Source organism: Chelmon rostratus, chromosome 20, assembly GCF_017976325.1.
Source record: "Chelmon rostratus isolate fCheRos1 chromosome 20, fCheRos1.pri, whole genome shotgun sequence".
Classification (NCBI taxonomy): Eukaryota; Metazoa; Chordata; class Actinopteri; order Chaetodontiformes; family Chaetodontidae; genus Chelmon; species Chelmon rostratus.
The window spans coordinates 13,024,269-13,048,623 of record NC_055677.1 but is presented as its reverse complement, the minus strand read 5'-3'; the positions used below and the strand labels follow the sequence as shown (position 1 = coordinate 13,048,623).

Sequence of the window (24,355 nt, the reverse complement as noted above, 5' to 3'; positions counted from 1 at the left end):
AATTCTAAAAATATCTGCAGGAGCGACCTACAGCTAATATGTGTGATGATTATGGGTGAAGAAAACAGAAAAGCTGGGCCCTTACATCCTGGCACCCTGAGGCAACGACAGATAGAGGAACTTGTTGAAAGCGTGTGTGTGTGTGTGTGTGTGCGCGCTCAAACTTCAAACAAAATATTTTGTTTTTTATTCGCTCCTGCATGAATTCTTGCACATTTGTGTGTATGCGTCCTTTATTGCAGTCAGTGTGTGGCACACTCCTTGCCCAAATGCAGCACGACATGTTGCCAAGCAGCTTGATTCACCCAACAGGACAGGGGCCATATACCATAAGCCTGTTTGTTGCTCAGTCAGTCTAAACCACTATATCCTTTCACTGACTTCACAAGAGACTTGCTGAGCTGGCTGTGTGTGTATGTACCTGTTGATGACAACTACAAAATGTGTAACCTATTTCCCGCTTAGTCATTAATCATTTAGTGTTTCAACATGGATTTGAGTATGTTTGTTGTGAGACGGTACTGACATTGAAAAATATTTACCTTAACTATACACTGTATAGGTTTGGTATACCTGGCATAGTCTACTGGAAACACACATTTCGTTTCCTCAGCACTTGAGCGTGTGTGATTGAGTGACTGACACTGACTAAAATAGACTAGAATGAGCTGTTAGACGTGAATGCAGACGTCTCACAATTCCAGGGATGACTACCGTAATCTTTTAATTGCACTACAGGTGTCTTACTCAGGTGGTTTGTGCATTTGTCCTCTCTCTGTGTCATTGTCTCTCTCACCTGCACACACAGATGCAGCAGTCCTTTTGCCTTACCGCTGCTCCACTTTTATCATCAGTGTGGCCTCATTATGACTGACCTCTCCATGCTGTGGTTCTGAGCACAGGGAGGAAAGGGCATAAGGGCTACCCTTGACACTGATGTTGTCAAAGTTACTCCACAGAATTTGGTCATAGACAGGCTATCATGGTTGCATTTTAAGTTCAATTGAAAGGACTGATCATTATGGGTGGTTTAAACCAGAAGTTGTTTTCACGCATACTCTCTAAAGACATTTAAGGACTGCTATACCAATGATGAGATAAAGTGTAGAGAAAATGCATACAATTAAGGTGTTTCTTGTGTCAAGGTATTAACAATTAAAATGTATATTCATTTGCTATATGAAGTACCTTGAACAAAGTGCTTTGATCAGTTATTTAAAGACTTCTAAGAGTGTGAAATGGAAATATTGCAGTATGTAGACGTAATTTATCAGGGTTTTTACATTTCACATGTATTGATAAATAAAACACTGATAATGGTACATTTCACAGCCTTAATTTTTTTTTATATTCATCCTGTTTTGCATTCATTCCTTTTCATGGGCTAGGCAACAAATCCTTAATGCACACACCCAGTTACCATTGTTGTACTGTTTTTAGGGTTTTCCACATACAGGGGCATGAGTTTGACCCCGGGCTAAGCTGTATTCTCCTTTATTTGGATATTGTTAAAATTGCTAAATAATATAAATGGTACCCGAATTCATAACAGGTTAGATGATGATGCAATAGCCCTGTTAATTGGTTCATGAAAGGTCAAGTGCATGCTCAGTACAATCTACTGCAACTATAGGTGACCTTTAATGCCCACTGTTTGACTGTGAAAGGGCATATCTCCACGTAGCTGGGTATATCTATACTTCATATGATTGTCTTTGCAGTTTATGAATAAAATGTCATGTTGTGGTCAGTGGGTCTTCCAGTACAGAAATTGATTAAGGCACAGTGGTTTGTTTGAACCACTCCCTAAAAAGTGTGTGTGTGTGTTATTTGGGCAAACATTTTGATGAGTATGCTGATGAGTTTCGAAGGTAAAAGGTACTGCGCCAAATACAGCTGTGCAGCAATGATTGGAACACAGCTTTTTCCAAATTGGTGTATATTTGCACCTTTATATATTCGTTAACTGCGTGTTTAGTCTGTCTTGATTACACTTTAATCAGAGCCACTTAGACTGTGTAATCTTGTAAGTAGACACAGAGGAAGCCAACGCTAACCCACCATACTATCTCAGAGTTGCTTCTTTAGATCACATGTCTTATTTCCCCCCACATAATAGACAGCTTGATACTAGAACACTGAAAAATATGTTACAAGGTTTTCTCAACTCTGCTTTTTATCATGTTTAAAAAGTCTCTTTTGAGATTATGAATCTCCCTTATTGGCTGTTATATGTCTTCACTTAAACACTAATGTTATTTCTTCAAACTGGCATTGGTCCAGTTTTGTTTATTACTTAAAAATATGACTGGACTGAAGATTGTATTGGGGTAGCACCAGCAACAGTCCAGTCCAATTCATAATAAACCCGTAATTTCAAGACTGTTGTCTGCAGCAGCATTGCAGTACATCAGTAGATTTTTTTCTGTGGCATTGTTGGATTGTTAGTACATGTGACGTACAGTTATTAAATATTAATATGGTTTCCAATCCTGTTGATCAGATGAGGACCAGTCCAGGTTGCTTTTTGTTTTTGTTTTTTTTTCCATGTTTTGATGACACTGAAACTGCAGCATTGTGAGCAAGTGAACCATGCAGTGCAAAATATGAATAGCGGCATCAGTTTTACATGTGTGCCATGCAAGCAATGAGTTTAAATTAGCCATTTTGCAGAAATAAAATATTATAGAAATATAGATTGGCTCAAACATTGAATATCAATCTGAGTAAAAAAGGTACATTTCAACAGGAATTTGACAGAATTGCCACATCACTATATTTTTGCTTTTTACATTGGTGACACATTCAAGTAGCAAGACAGTTACAGAGTTATCAGAAATGAGACAAGATAAAAGTATGATGCTCATAGCTTCCCTGTTCATTGTCAAATGTCTCCCTCCAGGCTATACATCCTGATTGCATGCCTGATTAGTCTTGCTTCTGTCCTTTCTAACTTTGGGCGAGGTTTCTCTCCGCTCTAATATTTTCACTACCCTACTTTATCTTGCGAATAAAAAATGACCCTATCCTTTGTATTATTAAATCCAGATTTCTTTACCAAGTAAAAAGTGTTTCAGTCTCACTGCTGTCAACACTATCAGTGGGCTGTCATCTGCGTCTTCTGTTACTGTTCTGAGAGATAAGGTTGTGCCACACTGCTGACAGAGCACGCTCTTTTCACTAACTTCCTGTCCAATGGAGCAACGGCACGCACTTGCTTCACTGTGGGCCGGAAAACCAGTCTTCATCACCATGGAGACAAACAGGAAGTGGTGGTGTGAAATTTGTAAGTTTGATAGCTACAGGAAGATATGCAGATATGCTGGAGGCATCCGATTAAAAACAAAACATAAGAAAAATACTATACTTAAGATAGAATTATGGCAAGAGCCTAGCAGATAAAATAGGAGTACTACATGTGTTATTTAATGTGGATTCTGTAACCCAGTGATGATTAGGCTGACATACTGGGTTCGTCACACCTCCTTGCAGGCACCTGCAAAAACATTTAGCGCCAAGGCAAAACCTCTATGTAAAAAATCAGTGCTGTGCCTACTTTCCAAAACAACAAATGGTATATAACAGTGAAGTGTCAAAAGCAAGATCTGTGAAAATAGCCTAGCCTAATGATTTTTTTTCTCTTTACAGTTTTTTTAGGGAAGCATGAATTTAATTGCAGAACAGGAACATTTGCCAGTTAAACAGTAAGTTTCAAACTGTTGCAGATTGTTTCCTGAGTCCCTTGAGGGAACCATTTATACCTTTTTTATTCGAACAGAAATGTTCACCCCATTTTTCTACAAATTTTTATTTCTGTGACTTGCATTAAGCTTTGGTGCACAAGTGTCCTCGCAGGCCTGCATGTGTACTTGTTAAGATCAGGCATTGTTTCTACCCTTGTGTGAAACACAGCTTTGTTGATTAGGCGACATCTCCCCACTGAGTACCCAGGATTCATCTGTGCCATAGCATCACTGTGACGTCTGTGCCTGTCACGTCAGGGCACTGAAACACACTTGGATATGGCATCTGTGGACTCTGCTTGCTGTGTCTCTTTAATGCCCTCCTAATAGTTTGTTTGTTTTTTTTTCTCACACTTTCTCTCTCTTTTCAGATGCGCTTGCTTTTTTTTCTGTCTTTTTCTCAAAGGTTTCTGTCCTAATAATTCTCTGCTGCTGTCAGTCTATCTTCTGTCTGTGTTTTCGTCCTTCTTCTTGTTTTTTTTTTCCTTAACATACAATAATCCTAGAGGATATTTAAGATGCAGGGATTTTCAGTCTGACTTGTAACTCTCACCTCTAGAAAGACAATTTCAAGGTGCTGTATGCAGTAAATAGTTTTGTTCTTGAAAAGCTACTGTGCTCAATTTGTGCATATTTACTGAGTTTGTTAAAGTTAAAATAGTGTACAAAGGCAGACCTTTACCCGTCACTGGACAAGCTCTTGCAGACTTCAGCATTAAGATTAGTCAGCATACAGAATATCATCTCCTCTGCCTGGTCAGAGAAATAACATCAATCCTAAGAGTGGGCCAGTGAAATAGTAGAAAGGAATAGATAACACATTCCAGTTAACTTGCATAGATCATTGTCTTACAGACTATTCTGCAATCCTTAATGTTAAAACTCCAGCTCTGAATATAGGAATATATTAATTTGAGAAGCCATGGAATCCATTAGTTTTTCTTCTAAGGTCAGCCTGTTAATAATAACGAGGTGGTTGGCATTAAGATAGCTGTAATCATCCAATTTATTAAAGTATTACACATCCATTGTATTGGTCTAAAACAAAATCATGAGCTTTAATATCATGAACATGGTGAAGGCACACTGTCTTAAAAAGCGTACTCCTTAATGGCCACCTGAAGTATGCCAAATGCTTTCATGGGTCAGTCAGTCATGCTGAGGCCATTCTCTGCGCCATCTGCTATAATACTCCTGCAGCATTACAGGGCCAAAGTCAATCCCCAATGGTAAAAAAATATTCCTCTAAGGCAGCTGCTGGAATTGTGATTTGACACCACCTCTTGTCTGTCTGCACGATCCTAGCTGTGAGCAGTGTATAAAGCTTGAAGTACATGTGGGACTGTACTGTAGAAGAACACACATGGTTTGTGATTAATGTTTTAGTCAATCAACGTTTGAGTGTTTGAGTTTATCCAGTGGACCTATTTTTCAAGTGCGCTTGGTGGAATGACAGGTTATTAATAGATTAACGCAACCTGCCAGCACCCCTGCCTGCAGCCAACAATGCATACACAAACACACTCACACACACACACATTATATTTGTAGCAAGCTGTGCCTGAGTCATAACAAATGTCAGGTCTATGTATTACAGCAATGTGACGCATGGCCAGCTCCAAATGGAAACTCCTGCAATGTACCTTATGTGTTTGAAACCCCGCTGTTTGTTGTGTGCAAGGTTGATTGAAGCCTTCTGTACTTTTGCATTTTGTTGATGACTATCATGACCATAAATGTGTAATCAGTCATAATCATTTAAGTGTTAGCAGTCTATGCAGCTAATAATACACAACGTCTAGTTGAAATATGGTCATACTTAAATCTCAAATATGTCATATAACACTTCAAAGACATATCCACTCTGGAAACTCAAAGTAAAGTGGTTCTTTCTGTGGGCAGTTTCCTCACACTGTCTTCACAGTCCTGGTTTGCTTGTGACACATTATGTATCTGAAAAGGAGTAAGGTGTGAGCACTGAAAAGATGAGTTCTCTGTTTTTTTAAATTTGCATTTTAACATGCACATAGAGAGAAATGCAGATAAAGAGAAATGTCCTCACACATAGAAAGAGAAGTGAGTATCTGCTCTTTAGTCATGATCACACTCAAACTAGGTGATTAGAAAATAGTGCATCACAGACTGTAGGTGAATGACAATGTGAATGCTGATCTTTGCATCAATCTGCTGCACTCTATTGGGTTGGATAATATTGTGAAAAGGTCACATGAGTTGAGGTGAGACGTGTCACATGGTGTCACAGCGAGCACATGGTTGAATATCTGCAGAAGTCCTGTGATAACATTTTAAGATACTATAGTAACATGTTCAAGGAAATGTATAAAGAAATCTACAATGGTTGCAAAGCTCAACTACCATGCTTGCAACAAACGAAGTAAATGTTATGGTTTTTCCACATCCGGCTCTGCCACTGTATTTACAGACATTCCTTTCAATGTTGATCTTACTGCTCACCACATTATGTTTATCAGTGTTAATGATCAATGACTTTTGTCTAGATTGTCTAGACAGATTTGTCTGGAAGGCTTTCAGACACCCAACTTCTAGCATTTCTAATGTGACGTGATTTCACTTACATGTTTTAGACAAAGACTGTTAAAACATGGACATTGTCTCCACGGCAAAAACCCATAGGTGTCTGAAGAACTGTTGTGAAGCTGAGTGACTGTAACTCCGGCTATTGCCACCTTGGTAGAACCAAACTCCACCAAACTCCCGGGTAATCCAAAAATGGGCAAAGAGGTGGAGTGTGGGTGGAGCTGAGGCAAGCAAATGAAGCCTGGTTGCTGAAACCTTGCGACAAGCTGTCACTCAGTGCAGCCACACCCTTAATTATCCATGACCATAAGCCTTAATGTAATTTCAACAAGCGAGTTATAAAAAAAATTAAACCGCTGTGCAGTTGTCATGAAAGGGGAAATTGGCTGTAGAGAGCAAAACCTTTTTTTTTTAGTACCAGCCTTGTGTTTATTTCTACTGTAAAGTTTTTTTTTAATATGGTGGGCTAAGGGATTGACTTGCTTTTGGAGCCACACTCAAGTGGCCATTCAGGGAACTGCAGTTTTTGGCATTTCCACATTACCTTTATTTTTCAGCTCTAGAGGTTGCAGCTTGTTTTTAGACTTCATTGTGTTCCTACAGACATTACTGATCTCCCCTTCTTTATGCTTTTTTTCTGTCCAGATAAATGAGTTAAGCCATGTTCAGATTCCCATCATGCTCATGCCAGATGACTTCAAGGCCTATTCTAAAATCAAAGTGGACAACCACCTCTTTAACAAGTAAGGTCTTTTTAAGTGTGTTATATAGTTGCTTAATTTCACAACAATAATGACACTATGTTATTTTCATAATTCCGTGATATATTCTTTAGGAGCTAGAACATATCATAAACTATGTCACTCATGTTTTCTGATCTTTTATCCACACAGGGAGAACATGCCCAGCCATTTCAAGTTCAAGGAGTACTGCCCTCTGGTGTTTCGAAACCTCAGAGAGAGATTTGGGATTGATGATCAGGACTTCTTGGTATGAAAAGCCTGGATACATCACTACCACTTCTGAGTCAGATATGTAGTTTCTTTTGTCATCTTTGTATTACTAGATTAGTGTGAATTGCTGCATAAGAGAGCACCGGCCTTTATAGACGGTCGGATGATTGTACAGAACCCCAGCATCTGAATTCTATTTATCCAACAAACATAACCACCTGGTGCAACAAGCATAGTGAAACAGTTTTGAACAAATTTGATTAGTCTTAACTAGTCAACTGTTGCTCCATTGGGCTTTTTCTGTTCCCCCTTTTGTTTCAGCCCACTCCCCCTCTTCCTTTATGTTCCACTCTTCTCTAAGTCCCCATTCCCAGTACAGGCAATGAGTTGGCAGTATTTGGAGGTCGTTGTGTCCCAGCTCAGTGCAGCTGTCCTTCTCACATGTTTACATTAGAGTTCGGCTGGCTGCAGTGAGCAGTGATTGGGCAGTTGGGGGTATTAAGACACTGGCCACTGCAAGGGAATGTTGTGACATTCTGAACATTAACCTCCTTTTCTACATGAGACTGTAGTCACAATGTGGTTATAAAGGTTTATTGGTACGTGATTTTTTTTTTTTTTTTTTGCCCTTGCACTAAAACCAGCCTTGTTGGCATTTCTTCTAATTATATTGGTAATATTCCTCATTACAGCCAGTGGGTACCACCAGCTGCAGTCCTTCTCTTTTGATGACATGCAGCAGTATTAGTTTTAATGAGCAATTCTAGCAGTATTAAATTAAGTTTTGGGAGGGCAACTGAAGTGCAAACAGATTAACCTTTTTTTTCCCACATTATGATAAATGCATGGTGGAGAGAATGACTAACTAAAACCAAAACATTAGGATATTGCTTTGAAAGCTTTTCATCTATGCCAGCCTCAGGCGAAGGGCCTCTTAACCATTTTCAGCCTGTGACACAAACCACTTCCATGTTACACCAGGACCTGGTCTGTAAATAGCCCACTACATGTCCATGCTTTTCAGGAATTTCCAGAAATAAGACTGCAACCAATTTTAGTCGAAAACACAAGACAGAAATGCTGCTTAACAGTTGTCTTAGGTTGCACCTTAAAGGTAAGTCCTCACTTTGCAATACAAGGAAAAGATGCTATGACTTAAAGAGGGGAGAGGGAACTGAGGGTAGAGGACATGAGGAATTCTTGGAGAATGAGGCATTGAGCCAGGGGTGTTGGATCATGTTTCTTTTGAGCTCCAAAGTCTGGGCAGCAGCTGTTTGTGTCTGTGTGTAGGTTTGGACAGGCAGCAAGCGTAGGGGTCAGAACCCCACATGTTTAGACTGGAGAGTGGGAGGCGGTCAGGCAACATGGAGGTAGATGCATCACAAGCTGTATTGTGGGATCCATTCAAGAGCAGCTATTTCAACCATTCAGCCAGCAGACAATATCTAGTTTCACCACTAACTGTTTAAACATAATATGTTAATGTGGGTTCTGTCTCATAGTTAAACAAGCACTTTTCAAAAAATGTTTTTTGTCTTTCGTAAAACAAACCATTTAAAAAAAAGAAAAATACAAGAAATAAGGACATTGTCTTGGATCTCTGAAAGCAAATGATTTGTACATGTAACGATTGTCAAAAAGTCAAGATGACAAACTGATCGTGTCTCAGTGTGTACATCCTGAAAAACATGATTGTTTGGTCTTTTTGTCTTTGCTCTGTGTGTTTGCAGAACTCACTGACACGCAGTGCTCCCTTGAACAGTGAGGCCCAGGGACGGAGCGGGGCCCGCTTTCATACCTCTTATGACAAACGCTACGTCATCAAGACCATCAGCAGCGAGGATGTGGCCGAGATGCATAACATTCTAAAGAAATACCATCAGGTGATAACAGCCTATCTTACAGTGGTTTTACCATAATATTTATAAATACAAGCCTTCAGTCTTCTATAAGATAGGCTTTCTGAAACCATGTGTCTTTGATAGACTCAAAATGCCTCAGAATCTGAATTTTACTAAAACCTTTAAATAAAACAAACAATCTCTTAGAGGGACCACAGGACTATAGAGACACTGTCTTTCTCTGTGATTCTCTGAAGGAGCTTGTACAAAATACATGTCAAGATGTGTCAGTATACATACACCACACTACAGTACATACACGCAGGCAGTAAGCACACACTGGGACTATAAGGGGACCATGAACTGATGTTCCTTGCTCTCTTTTGATAGTTCATCGTGGAGTGCCATGGCAACACACTGCTGCCTCAGTTTCTGGGGATGTACCGACTCACCGTGGATGGAGATGAGACCTACATGATTGTTACTCGCAATGTCTTTTCTCACCGGCTTTCTGTCTACAAAAAATATGATCTCAAGGTAGGAAGGGAGAACAGATCTAACACACACACACACACACACACACAAAGACAAGCCTGTTTGTAGTTCAAAGTCTTTAAGGTTTGATTGTATGTTCTAAAATGACAGGCATTATCCACTGGATAATAAGAATTGTGAAACAGGGTTTAGGAAACCAGTCTTAGAACAGAGTGGAGCCATTTTAAGCTGCTTTAAGCCATTGCGCCTTGCGTGCCTAATTGGGTGAGCTTCTGTGTTCAAACATGCACAAGAGTAATGACTATCTGCAGGAATAAGTGTAATTAGGTTGGTGAGTAAAAGACTTTTAGTGCTTCTAGTGACAACTGGGTTATGGAGAGTAATTTCCTTTCTTTTGTCTTTAGGGTTCCACTGTGGCAAGAGAGGCGAGCGACAAGGAGAAGGTACAGTCACCTGTCGTGAGCCAGGATCCACTGTTATATACACACACCCACCCACACAAGTTTAAACTTCAGCAGGCAGGACGTCTTTACTGTATACTTTAAAGAGATAATAATACAAAAACAATGATAATCGATCAGAGTGCTACAGTTTTAAAGCATAGTAAAGGAATATATCAAATTAGCACAGCAACAATTAAAAACATGTCATAAATTTACAAACACATGAAAATAAACAAGACAGTCCACACTGCCATTATTTTATTTTTTTAAAAAAGCATCTGGAATATTTTAGGCATTCGTCCCTTGTCTGCCTCTTAGAACTGATGTGCTTCAAGTGTATCAATCCACAGCAATACCACATTGTTGCATGTCAATATGCAAACCACTTTTTCATGCTCGTGCATTTAGTGAAGCCATCTCCCACTTTTTATATTCTGTGGAGGAATTAAAACAAGTGAATCAGTGACCATAAACAATGCCCATTTTCTTCTTGTATTATCTTTCATGTAGCTTACTCGAAAAATATTTGTATCCATTGGACAGGCCACTGTCCTTTCAGCACATCAGGAGGTACATTGCTAAAAGGGACAGCTGGTTCTGATGATATTGGAGGTTGGAGTCTGGAGTGTGGATTGAACAGATGGACACATAACACTTGCACACTGCTGACGTCTCCATTCTGGTGTCATTTTCGTGTGTGGAACAAGGCCAATTATAAAGTCTTCAAAAACTCTATAAACTTCTTTTTTATAAATACACTATACATGAAAGTTAGAATTTTTCCGTCTTTCAAATAATTTAACCACTGATGTCTTGTACTGAAATTGAGTCAGTTATTGTTGAACTCAATGCCTATCAAAAGCCATGTGACAGCTATAGAATGAGAGCGAGAACAAACTGTTTCCAGTGGTTTCAATAACCAACACAGCTTCAAACAATTCCAGGCTTACTGTCATCACCCAAATGGCCCGACAACCACAACTTTGGTGTGAGCTTTTGTTTCCCTATGGGTGGGGATGACAGTAGCAAATATCCATCTCCTTCAGTTAGTACCTACTTCATCACCCCATTCCCTTTCTAGCCCCTGCACGCTATTTGTGTCTCTTTAATTTGCTTCATCCCCTCTAACCTCGCTTCTGCTGGTCCATTAGTTCCCCTGCTTGCTGTCTGTGTGTGAAAGACTGAGGGTTGTGCGTGTGTGTGTCTGGGTATGTGTTGGGTTTAGCGTTTTATTCAATCAGATGTCTCATGAGTAGTCCTGCATATGATGTGTTTTCTGTGTAGCTGTGTGTGGGTGTGTGCGTGGGACTGGTGTATATGAGCAAGAGACTTTGTGTGATTGATGGTGATGGAAATGTTATTTGTGTCAAACTGGCTATTTTGAGTTTTTGGCTCTTGGCTGCTTGGACAAAGTCACCTGTCAAAAATGTGAAATGTGAAAAAACTGTGTCAGTGTAATTGCAAAGGACCTGATGGTTCTCTGTGCTTCCTGTTAAATCCTTTTAGCTTACAGTTAGAATGAATATTTTACCAGATATAAACAGTATATGTTTTATAGGTAAAAGGCTTTGACCTTTTGAGTGATGGAAGTTGCTGACTGTGTCCTTGAACACTGTGACTTTGGAGTACAGTTCGTTTGACCTTGTCAGCACAGCAATATTGGAATGGGATGGTTGTCCAAAGTGATTTTTTTCATTGCATGTCTCCACATGTCCCTCTGCAAAGCTTTGTGTGACCCAGAAGGTTTTGAACTTTCCATCGTTTTTTTTTACAGAGGCATAATCGCGGGGCACCGTTCAGTGAGGCGTGGAAGACTTAAGGGAATCCCCGAACTAAATATAGCTTACTGTAAATGGAAGAAGAAAGAAAATGTTATTGGGGTTAAAGTGAGGGGTTAAAATGAGTGGAAAAACAAAGCAGCTGAGGATTTAACACGCATGTCAGCCTACTGTGTGACCTCTTTTAGTCTGCAGCTCAGTTGTGTGTGTGTAAAACAACATTTAGAGTCTACAGAGAGAAATTAAGGGTAACGGGGTACATTTTTGCTAAACTAACATTAATGAAGATGTTATTCTCCAGCACTGACTGCAACTGACTCTTAATTCAGAGATGATTACAAATTGTCGCTGTTGGCCTGTGGGGAATCCTGTGGTTGTTTTACCTGCCAGTGAAATGCAACTAATACAGAAAGCATTAAACAGTGATTGCCACCATAGGTGAAGCCATTCACTGTTTTTAATCAGACCTGATCTCACACGCACTTTTGTTTTGAACAAGCACACATGTTCACACACAACTTGAAACATGTCTAAGAGACAGAACTAAGGCTCAACATCTGACAGGAGACATGCTGGTTTCTCCACATAGAACACCTTTGTACATGCGCGCACACACACACACACAGTACAGACATACGTAAAGTTTGCCTGCACTTACCCTCTGCAAGTGCTCAGCAACTATGAGTATAGTCAGTTTGTGAACATGCACACACACTGTAGTTGGTCAGTAAAATGAGGAAGAGGGTGCATCATGCCAAATGAAAGAGGAAAATCATGTGTTTTGTTTTGTTCAGAAGGTGCAGTGTGTGTGTATAAAGAAAGAAAACGCTTCACACTGTCACAAACAACAAGCACGGCAAGGTTCTCTCCTGACTGCATGACCGTCCCCCTTTCATGCATGCGTCTGCATGGTATATAATGTTTTCTGCATCTTTTTTGAAGTTACATTATTTCTAACACATTCCGATGTGTATGAACACCAGCCTCATTCTGTTGCACATTGTGAACATGTTCTGTTCTACCCACATATGACATGAACTTTTATTTTTATATGATAAAGTTTGCGGTTCTTGTAGCTGCTGTGTCAGGGTTTTGACTGTCAAACAGCAGCAGGCTTTCTGACACATTTGTGTAGAGCATTTTACCAAGCAGATGGTCAGTGGGTTGACGCGTTTATTTGTTTTTTTTGTGTGTCTTTTTCTTTTCTTTACTCTAAAATGATCTTAACTAGAGCCCAAACTAGGTACATTTGCTCTTACTTTGGCCCATCAGATCATACTAGTTACATAATTTTTGCTTTACTTTATTCGTGGTTAACCACCAAAAAACCTGGCCATGATCCATTTAGGGCACTGACCCACAATTTATCAACGAGTGGAGGTGACGTGCGATCGCAGTATTTGTATGTTACCAAGGAAAATATCGAGGTTGTGTTCGTATGTTATTAGATAGCTACTGGCCCTTGGTATTTGGAATACCACTTGTCTCCACTAGGTGTCTGCTCAGTAGCTATCTTTTACAATTTTTATGTTGTTTTTGTTTACTCTCCTCTCTCTCCTCATGGTAGTACTAGCTGGTATCTCGGGTGGGAGCACATGGCTTTAATGTGTCGGTATGACTGAGTGTGCCGCCTTGATATTTTAGCCCCTTATCCGTAATTGTAAGCCCTTAGAGATGCTTCACACCTGAAGAGATGCTTGGCAAAATACAGGTTCATAGAAAGCAAATCAGTTTACAGTTGTTTCCTTGCTCTTCGTAGTTCCAGCTTCTAGCCTCCTTATAGTAGTGCTGCCAGGTTGCTTCCTTTCTCTACCAGGCATTATGCCAGGAAACAGTCGTAATACCAGTGTAGGCAGACCAGAAACATGCATTCATAGAATATAACTCTGAAATTTTACAGTCTTAAATCCTATTGATGAATGAAACCAGTAGCATGGAAATAGTGCTGCAAAACTGCAAAAATCATTACACTTACTTACATAGTCAATGATGAACCTGTTGAATACTGATAAACACTTTCTTGACCCAGCCATTGTAAATATATCAAAGCATTCTAAACATCTTGACCGGTCGTACAGATCTTTCGCGTTGATGCCCTTTCCAATCCTCTACCAATTAAAAAAAAAACTATTGTGTTCTGTTACATTTTAAACACTTTGCCTTTACTTCCAACTTCCTTCCTCCCTTCCTCTCTCCTTTCTTCTCTCCTCTCCTCCACCCCTACCGTCCCTCCCTCGCTCCCCCTTTTCTAGCAGCCGCCCCAACCAGAGGATGTGCCCCCGCGGCCCAAATCTGGTAACGTTCAGCAAAGGCTGCAAACACTGCGGATTGCCACGCGCTTTTACTGCGCCATGAAACACGTAAGAGATGTAAGAGAACCAGGGCTCATATACCAGGCATGATCTATTAAACCAATCTTCTTTTATTTCTATTTTTTGTACGGCCGAGCTTTTTCGTTTCCACGTCTTCTCCAAGCTGATACACTGTTATTTCAAGGCCATATTTTGCACACGTTTCATCCATTTACAGTCACCTTTTGCTCAGCTTGTCAGCCAGTTTCAGTTTTAGTTTTGCCAGACAGTTTGTTTTTGTTTCCACCATTCTCTTCAACGGCACCATGTATCTGAAACACTGGAGAGCAAGAAGTGGAAAAGTTAAGGTGGCGGCGTGAACTGGAAGGACACATTGCATGGTCAGAAAAAAAAAAAGAAATTCAGGAACCAGAGATGGGAAGAGAAAGCAGATCATTGCTGAACGATGATCATTTCTGAGGGAGAACTTCCTTGCTTTGTTGGTATTTTTATTCCCAGTTAACGACTGAAACTAACTAGTTCTGCAGTAGAAGTTGATCTGATTTGTCCTTTAAGTCAGTGAAGAAAGGTTTCTTACGAGTCAAGAGAGTGCAAGTAAGATTTGTGTCCTGCATCCGACTGCAGCCTTTGTTTAGTGAAATAAAATATATGTGGAAGTGTTTTATGAGCATTCAGTATTGTTGTATTGTTGGTGGTGTCTCAGTTCTCAGTTTGTTCCTAGTTTTGGAACATTGTCTGTTGTTTCCAGAATTAGACCAGCTTTCGACAGCCAAAATGGTTTCAGATATGCTGCTTTTAGGATAGAGAGAGCAATAGTTTTGTCATGAAAGAGAACATTTGACAAAACCACTCAGGTGCAAACTATTTGACGCACTTTTTTATTGTTAATGCCCAGTTTACATACTCCAAAAACTGTTGTTCTCATACACATTCCAACAGATAATTATGCGTAGATATAAACATCCTACACTGTGTTCACATATAACATTGATGAAAAAACACACGAAGTGCTTGATTCATGTTGCCTTGCATGTGTTTGATATGAACCTGCTGATCTGCTAGTAACTCATCATATTATTGCATAACTGTTCTGCATAAATAAAGTTTTAACAGAGCGGAAGCATTTCACTGATGTGAAACCTGCTGGTGGATGTTGATCTACGGCCGACAACATCAGCAGGAATATAACTGGATACAGTGGTCGAGGGGAGGGGTGCTTTTAAGTGTTAGCACACCACAAATCCTACAGAAAGGCATAGCTTTGTCCTTCTGAGACAGCAAGACAGCAACATTGTCAAACGCAGAGATCCATTTTCCAACCAGCTGACGGGAGACGCAAAAGACAGGGAGAAATTCACCTGTCACAGAGCCTTACAAGGCTTATTGACAACCCACCCTTTCTGCCTGCCTCTAATATATCTTTCTGTTTTCCCCTTTACTACTTCGATGTGGTGAACCACTGAGGAGTCGGACACATTTCGTTGCAGTCTTTGCAATAGAGAAAATGATAGAATCTTGTGCATGACTGGGAGAAGGCAGAAGATGTAATGAAGCGGTTAGAAAGCCTGAGAATATATGGCATGGAAAATAATGACAGAGTGAAAGTGAAAGCGTAGAAAGATCGATGTATGTAGGAGCTGAGGTGTCGGTTTAGGTGGCAGGACCGCAAAGTGCTTTCAGGTTATCTCTTGCAGTCGGCCTTATGCTGCGTCCTCATTAACTTTTTATGTCACATTTATATCCAGTCTAACAAGTTGCACACCCCATATTTATTGCTAATTGGAGGTCTATGTCTGTATATATGTGTGCTCAAATGTCCTATTTTGTAATATGTATTCCTGTCTTCATTTGTGTTAAGGTCTAATCTGTATGTGTATGTATGTGTGTGCTGTCCAAGCTCATTCTAGTGCTACAAAGTGCTGTTGTGTTGCTGCTCTTCTCCTGCTGCCATAGAAACACTGTAGTAGCTAATAGGCTGCTGCTGCCCTGTTACCACATTTCCTGCTCTCTTTTTCCTCAGTGACTCAGAACTAGGCCCCCGTTCCTCCTCACATAACACCTCTTCCCCCTACAGGCTGCTGACAGTTCTGCAGCAGCCAGGTTAAGAAGGCAATTAATCCCTGTAGAAAGACACTAAAATAGGAAACCCCTTCATTCTGCTTGTAGGCTGAGTCATGGGAGTCTGTCCCAAAGATACATTGCGCTGACTTTACAGAGTTATTTAAAAAAGTTTACATTAGATGCAAACCACAGTTTGGTTTCCGAGAAGCATCTTAGATGAACAATGTTTAAATGATTTGTCTCAGGGAAGGATGCTTTTCGGAGACCAGCCTAGTGCCAACAAGAGGGTTTCATGGCTTTGAACTGGACGTCTTTTTTTTTCCATGACACAAAGTGTATGGATCTGCCAGATGCATTGAAAAAGCTGTCCAAACAACTGTTCAGTGTACCACAAAATATGCTCTGTGTTTCATGGTACTGAGAAGTAATTTCACTGTCAACAAAATGGAAAATATCCGAATTGGTGCATCAGATGGATCTGTGCCCTGCTGTGAGCATGCTGCATGAACTGTTTTACACAGTCAGATCACTTAGCTTGAAAGGAGGTCAGCCTCGGTTTGGACAGACTGCCTGTACTTTCTTAGCCAATTCATTTTACCAGAGATATATGTTGTATTTGGCTGAATCAGGCAGGCTTATCTAACAAACCACAGGCTCAAAGCCTCTTTTTTGTCAAAGGAGTATTTCAACATGCTGGATTGTCTTGTCAGGCAGATGCATTTAAACACACTGCCGACACGACTAATTCCTAAGACTAGAATTAATCTTTGTCATCATGCATTTTGAAATACCCCTTAATTCTTATAGTTGAACAACACAACATCTTTTTAGTCCCGTGTAATGACATGTACAGATAAATTCTTAATGCTTTCTAAGAATTCTGGGGAAAAAGGACGATGAACACTGATGCTGGTGTTACTGCTTTTAATCTAATGCTTTTAGTCTTACATTTAATATTTTCTTACTAGCCAGTTTTTTACCTTTTTATGTAAAATATCTCAAACAAAATTCTAATATATTCAAGGATTCAAACTTCGTATGATTGGATGGACTGATATTTATGGACACTTGCTATCTTCTAAAGCAAAAATTGACACATGATATGAGCACCAGAATTCTGTCACATTTTTGCCCAGGTGTGCCGCCTGCAGTACCGTGTCTCTCAGGTTTGAACAGTCTAGTGTTGTGGTTTTTGAGTGTTGTTTATTTGGTCGCTAATCTCCAATACTAATGGGCAGGCCAAGGAGCTGCCCACCTACAAGGACAATGACTTCATCAATGATGGGCAGAAGATCTACATTGACGGGGAGAACAAGAAAATGTTCCTGGAGAAACTCAGGAAAGATGTGGAGGTATTTGTTAACAATCACATATGACTGAAAATGTAGGCTTTCCATGTACATATTTTGAAGTCTTGCCGTGAATTACAAAATAGAGCCCACCCCTCTGTGTCACCCCTTTCTGTCTATATTAATACATTTCTAATCCTTCCCATCTCCTTCCTCCTTAAACACTCGATGCTCCCCTCATCTCCACGCTGGCTTTTGTTTCCTCTGCCCTCCTACCTTTTTCCATCGTCCTCAGTTCCTGGCCCAGCTGAAGCTCATGGACTACAGTCTGCTGGTGGGGATCCACGATGTGGAGCGAGCAGAGCAGGAAGACGTGGAGAGCGAGGACAATGAGGCCGAGGAGGAGGGCGAGAGTGACGGAGGGGGAATCGGAACGCCCCCAGACAGTCCTAGCAACACCCTGGACAGCACCAAGCCTCTGTCACCAGGGGAGTTTGATCCCACTATTGACGTCTACGCCATCAAAAGCAATGAAAGTAAGGCGCCAAATGCGTGTGTTTTTCAGGCTTTCGGCTTTTTCAGCGACCTTTACAATCTGAGGATTGTCTATAACAGCTAAATAATAAATACAGTACTGAGAGCTCCCCCTACTGGGTAAAGTTGACAAATCTGCTGCTGTCAGAAATATGTCAAGGATTTTGTTTGTCATATTCAACAGTATCGGGTTTTGCCTGAGGATACTGCAAATATACAGATTCTCATTCAAGGTGCATTTGTTTTTAAACCACAGCTGCTCCCAGGAAGGAGGTGTACTTCATGGCTGTCATAGACATCCTTCAGCATTACGATGCCAAGAAGAAAGCTGCCCACGCCGCCAAGACTGTCAAACATGGGGTATGTAGCTGCATGCAAGTGGTATTTAAATGGCTCTGTTCAGAAAATGATGCATGTGGTGAATGACAGTCGTCTGTGTGTCCCTCTGCAGGCCGGAGCGGAGATCTCCACGGTGAACCCAGAGCAGTACTCCAAGAGGTTTTACGATTTCATCACCACTATCCTGTCGTAGCCTCCAGGAGCGACAGGGGGCACAGAGGCACGTGGGAAAGGGAGGGCAGGTGGGGAGTAGGGCGGAGAAGAGAAGTGACGGAGAGAAAGACCATCGAGAGGCTGAATTAATAAGGTGCTGTGATGGCTTTGTATAACTCTCCCTCATGCATTCTCCTCATCCCTCCCTGTTTGTTTCTCTCTCTTTCACTGGGGTGCCACGCTCTGCAGCTAAAAAAAAAAAAAAAACACCATTCGTTTACATTTAACCTCTCCTCTGTTGAATTTTGTTCATGTGTTACTTTGGATGACAAGGGTGTTGAAAGCAAGTGTCCAAGTCATTACGTTTTTTTTGTCTAATTTCTTTTTGTCAGTATGGTTGTTTGTGTGGGAATATTTTTTTATTGCTTCTAATACGACATCCATAACCCTGCTTTTTTTTTCTTTTCTTTTTTTTTTGACATTTGTCTTCCCCATATGATGTTTCGGGGGAGGTGGCGGGGGAGGGTATGATGTGTAAAGTGTGAGGCCAGGGGGAGTGCAGAGGTCAGAGTGAGGTCCCTCTTGCAGAGTGAAGGCTTAAGCGAGACGTAACAAGGAAGCTCATGTTGAGCCTCGCCTAATGCAATTGCTTCATTTACGGAAGTAGGAAGCAGTCTTCCAATAGGCCAACAGCCAGACCCCCACCCAAATGCTATACATGTACAACAAATCTTCCTATTTGGGTTCCTCCATCACTCACCCTTTAGACGCCTCCCCTCCCTCTTCCCGCTCCTTCGTGTACAGTTTCCGGGTTATCCTCTTGCCACACAAACAAACACTTCTCATCAGCTGAGATGAGTTCACTTGTTGCAGTAAATTCTTAATGCTTGTTTCCAGCACTAGTTGCACCTCGGTGGTTGTCAGCGCTTCATCCCTTTTGCTCCGTCATGATGCACAGCGATTAAGAAATATTAAGTGGAGGATATGTACCTTTTTAGAGGAGGGATTCGAGCACACAGAGTCATTTACTTGCATTCACTCTGAATACGTTGGGCATTGTTATATAGGCCTGGTTTCTGTTCCCGTGGCAGGGAATGACCCAGAAGTCTTGTGTGGCTGAGTCACACTGAGATATATCTTTGTAAAAAGGGTGTCATATTGAAACATCGACAGCCCTTAAATCTCTGTTGCCATCAGCACCTTATGAGTAAAATCAAAAATGTTGCACTTTTATTTGTTTTCCGAGGTTAGGAGCTCTTGTTCTGTTACATGCGCTGCAACAAAGAGGAAAAGGAACTCTGCTTTTTTTAGAATTGAATCTTTAGAGACCTGAGCTAAACCCTGCCCCCTCCACCATTTTTCCACCTCTGGGTACTTCTGACTGTAGGGGTTGGTTGGGAAGAATTTACTGCAATACAAGATGGGGAAAGTGGACAAGTTCTGTTTACAGGGCTTTTGTAAACCAACCCTTCCAATCCTTTTTAGAAGTCCTCTGTGGTGGTGGTGGTGTTGTGGTGGCGGGCTTTGGGACCAGGCAACAGTGTGACTGTGCCTGTGCGTTCAGGGCAGACAGCAGACTGTTTACCTCCAGCATCGTACCAGCACACACCCAATGATGGCGAACGATGTGTGTGTCAGTGTTCAAAAGTCAGAAAGGGGAGGTGGGGAAGAGTAGCTGCAGATGTAAAGTTACGCGTTGTTAAGTCATTAACAACAACAGCATCGTTCTCTTCTCTAACCTCAGCTATGAGCCTGTTACTCATCGTTGTTCGTGTTGTTATTGTTGACATTTTTTAAAGGTGGTTTATCTGTGTTTGAATTTGGCGGTTTTATGAATTGATGTGGTAATTTTTTTTGTTTGTTTGTTTCTGTTTGACTTTTTTTTTTTGTATATTTTGCACAAGAGGAAAGGAACCAAATGTTACGAATACGATCCCAATTAGCTGATATGGTCTTAACAAGGGAAATGCAATATACTTGTGTGTAAGTGAGAAAAGCTGTTGTGAGTGTGACGTTGCGTATCACTTCTGGATAACCAACTTAAACAAGTAAAGTCGTCGTCCTTGATTATTCTAACCCATGCAAAAAGCTTCCATCACAATATGTTTTAGATATCATAGATTATATTCACATTTATATTTTTACATTGGATTTTAGTCATGAAATATAGTTGTATTTAAAAAGAAAAAAAGGAGCCACCCTTTAGGAATGAATGATGATGCTGTGGTAAATGAAGAATGATACTGCTTGAATTTATACAATGCTTACTATAGATGTACTTAAAAACAAAAAAGTTTTAAAAAAATTGCATGTCACAGGACTAAGTTTCCTTTTCCCTCTCTAGTCTGTGTTGTTGGCTGTTCAGGTTCTCGTTGTGTCCCTAGACTTTAACCAGATATGTGAGCTGTTCAGCGTAAAATAGTCCCTACCATGCTTTAAATAACTGTTTTTCATTGTATACACTGTGCAAGATGTGTGCCTTTATACTCCAAAATTATTTAATTTTATATTTTGTAATCTTTTTTTAAAACAAATGTAAAAGGTTATTTTAATAATAGGGTGTTTACTTTGACATGCATTTTTTCCAACTTGGTTTCCAACGCCCTGCTCAACCTTCCCCCGCCCCGACACCTCTGTGTTTAGACTCGTCAACGTTAGTGAGTCTGTTCAACAAAACTATGCTAACGGTTGTGTTTTAAGAAAAAGTGAATAGCTGTCTTAAATTTGAATATGGTGGATCGGTTTCAGTTCTGTACATTCAAATCCATCATTCTGATCATTCAGTGGCGGCGTCTGCTGATATTAATCCCTTGTTCGTTTCACGCTGGTCCTGCCTTTATAAAGAACGTGCGTGCGTGTGTGGAAGTGCATTGTGGAACGTGCGCGTGTCGTGATTGTGTTTTGTCGTGCTCGTCCTCGCTAAGTGACGGCTTTCCCCTCTAACCCACCTCAGGAGTCTGTCAGCATCTCCATCACATTTACCCCCCCGTTTTTTTTTTAAACTGTTTGTCCAAAATTTCATTTACCTTCAACTCTTGTTCATTTGTGAACCAGGTTTATGTTCTCTTCCTTCCTTACCTCTGTATTTTTCACCTTGCCAGATCACCTGCGTGTCATCAGGGAGGTTATCAGCTGATAGTTCATCCTGAGTCAGTGGATAGTTGATATTTCTGTGTTCTTTCACTATTAATGGGCTGTTTTGTTTCTATTGTCACGTAGCTTATACTGTACATAGGTTGTGTCATAAAGAAAACAGGGAACACAATTGTCTTCTAGTCTGCTTTGCTACATGAGCAGTGCGTGCTGGGAGAGTGAGTTTTCTTCTGTTTTGTTTTGGGAATATTAACTCTGGATCTCTTGTGAGGAAGGGGATGACGGACTCCAACAGATGCAAATTAAAGACGATTACAACGCGCGCGCCCTGCTGCTGTACCATATAACAAGTCTTTGCTTTTGTGACTTCTCTCATGAATGAGCTCCCTCACCCGTTAACCCCACCCACCAGTCAACCTGCTGCCACTGCTAACTTGCCAAAAGCATCTTTCAGCAGTCAGAACTACCCCACATGAGCTTGAAGAACATTGTGTATCGTGTAACTTGTCTGTTTGTTTGAACTGAATTTGTTTGTGGTTTTTTTTTTTTTTTTTTTTTTACATGTACTGGGAGATGGAGCGAAGCGGTCTCTGATATGTGAACATGTCCAAAGTTCTGGGAAACAGCCCCTGGGTTCTGTGTGTGGTTTATCAAGCGCTGAGGGAAAATTTGGTTTGACAGATGCAAGTGACCGGAGGCCGGGCGAGATCAGCAGAGCTGGAAAAAAAAAGAAAAAAAAGAAAAAGGTTTCCTTTGGCTTTAAGATTCCAAATCAAATCTTTATGGAGTACAAAATCATTGAGAAGTATTTGCATGCCGATGTCCACACACAGCAGGCCAGGAAACAGCCCCTCCTGCGAATGAGCTTTGGTCTCACAACAGTCCTGAGTACATTTAAGACTTAAGCATTGGTTAAAGCATTACTGTGTGTATGTGTGAGTGTGTGTGTTTATTGCTGTCTGACAATGGTTGGTGAGAGTTCCCTTTTAGTGGCAGAGAGGCCAAAATGTTGATGTATGTTTATTGTTCTTCACATTTAATGATGATGATGATGGTGATAATAATAATACACTCCATTCCATAAGCGTTCACTCAAACCAATTAAAGCACTTGTTCTGCTTGACTCACAGTCTTTCTTTGTTCTTTACAATGCTGAGCCCTATATGTATTCATTCACTTTTCACTATGTTTGAATTTATTTAAAAGTACGTATTTCTCACATTAGTCTTTGCTAAGGAGAGAGAGGAAAAAAGGCTTTGATTCTTGAATGGACAGTTAAAGACAAGAGGCTTATTGTCTCAGTTTGTTTAAACGTGTCATTTTTGCCACAAAAACGTTATGCGTTATTTGTACTATTATTTGTGATTATGACCCCCAGTTAAACAGCCTAATAATATAATGAAATACATTTCAACTAACATTTCATAATTATTTTATTCAACTGTATTTTATTATTTTTGTTTTTGTTTTTGTTTTGTTTTTTTTGCTATTTTTGTTTGTTTGATCATCATAAAGATAAACAAAAATCGCCAACGAGGTGGGTTTTTTATTATTATTATTATTATTATTATTATTAACTATCATTTATTACCAGAGCGAGTCGCGTTTTGGAAACACAAACGGAGCAAAGGAAATATTTACAGCCAGCTCCCGTTTGGATATAAATAATGTCGCAATCGCTTCAATCGTTGCACTTTGCATCATTTATACACTTCAATTTAGCAGCAGCTTGAATAAACCAATCAGACTGTAACGCTTTAAACAGTCTCATGCATAATTGAGTGTTGTCTGATGGTAGACGTGAACATATTGGGCGCAATAGGGAAACACCGTTTCTGGAATAGGATTACCAAAACACACCACTGATATAAAAACATATGAAGAACAGTCTGTTCATGGAAAAAGAATAAAAAATAATAAAAATATCAAATGTCCCAATTCAAAATGGTACCAGAGCAGATAAAAGCACGATGCAGTCTGTCTATATGTTCACTCACAAACAGCATGTGTACCGAGAAATATTTTTTATTAGCATTTTTTTGTTTGTTTGTTGTTCATCGCAAAAATCCCGTGCGGGAGACGCGCCTTCACGCTTTCATTAGTCTTTAATTTTCTCACTCAAATTCAGATTTGGTTGAACTGCATGCGCTCCCTTTGTTTCACCCTTTTTTATTATTATTATTTATTTAACCCACAAAATCCAGCCCGGTTTGTAATTTCATATTGGTCACTTCCCTTTTTATTCTTACAATGTTCTACATTTTTGACCCTAATGATTAACATATCTCCATATCAACTATTGCAAATAACCTGCACCTCACGTGTAAGAGTACTGGAATCAACATACATATGAAGACTCATCTGCTTTGCTTTGCTTTATTGCCATGCACGCACCAACACATTCCCAGGAGTCACAGTTTCATTGTAACATTTTTAGAAGTGTATATAATAAATGCTTTAATTTCTTAATATTTAGATTTCAAAGGCACATTTCCATTACATCAACAAATGAGAATAAAGGGGAACTGTGACAGGAGAGGTCCGCCGTTTAAAAAAGGCACTCTATTGTTTTGTAACAGGCAATGCTGCACAGTTGCTTCATGCCAAGGTTGGGCCATCCTGCAGGATATACTAAGGAAAATGCGGAGGTCGTGTTTTCGATCCTGTTTCGCTTTGTTTATACGTTAAATATTAAATCTGCTTATTTTTATGATATATACCTGAATAAATGCGGTAATTGTAACCTATTTATTTATATCAAC

The 24,355-nt window shown here is 40.2% G+C and overlaps 1 protein-coding gene across 1 annotated transcript in view; it reads left to right on the top strand.

Moving 5' to 3' along the window:
• Window positions 1-22,716, top strand: part of pip4k2aa (phosphatidylinositol-5-phosphate 4-kinase, type II, alpha a) — a 29,232-nt gene extending 6,516 nt beyond the window's left edge. The window contains exons 2-10 of the mRNA XM_041961204.1: window positions 6,948-7,045; window positions 7,196-7,292; window positions 8,986-9,138; window positions 9,487-9,633; window positions 9,996-10,034; window positions 17,424-17,537; window positions 17,770-18,010; window positions 18,265-18,368; window positions 18,460-22,716. Coding sequence (XP_041817138.1) covers window positions 6,948-7,045; window positions 7,196-7,292; window positions 8,986-9,138; window positions 9,487-9,633; window positions 9,996-10,034; window positions 17,424-17,537; window positions 17,770-18,010; window positions 18,265-18,368; window positions 18,460-18,540 — 1,074 coding nt within the window. The 3' untranslated portion in view covers window positions 18,541-22,716. The remainder of the gene's footprint in view (window positions 1-6,947; window positions 7,046-7,195; window positions 7,293-8,985; window positions 9,139-9,486; window positions 9,634-9,995; window positions 10,035-17,423; window positions 17,538-17,769; window positions 18,011-18,264; window positions 18,369-18,459) is intronic.
• Window positions 22,717-24,355: the final 1,639 nt, after the last annotated feature.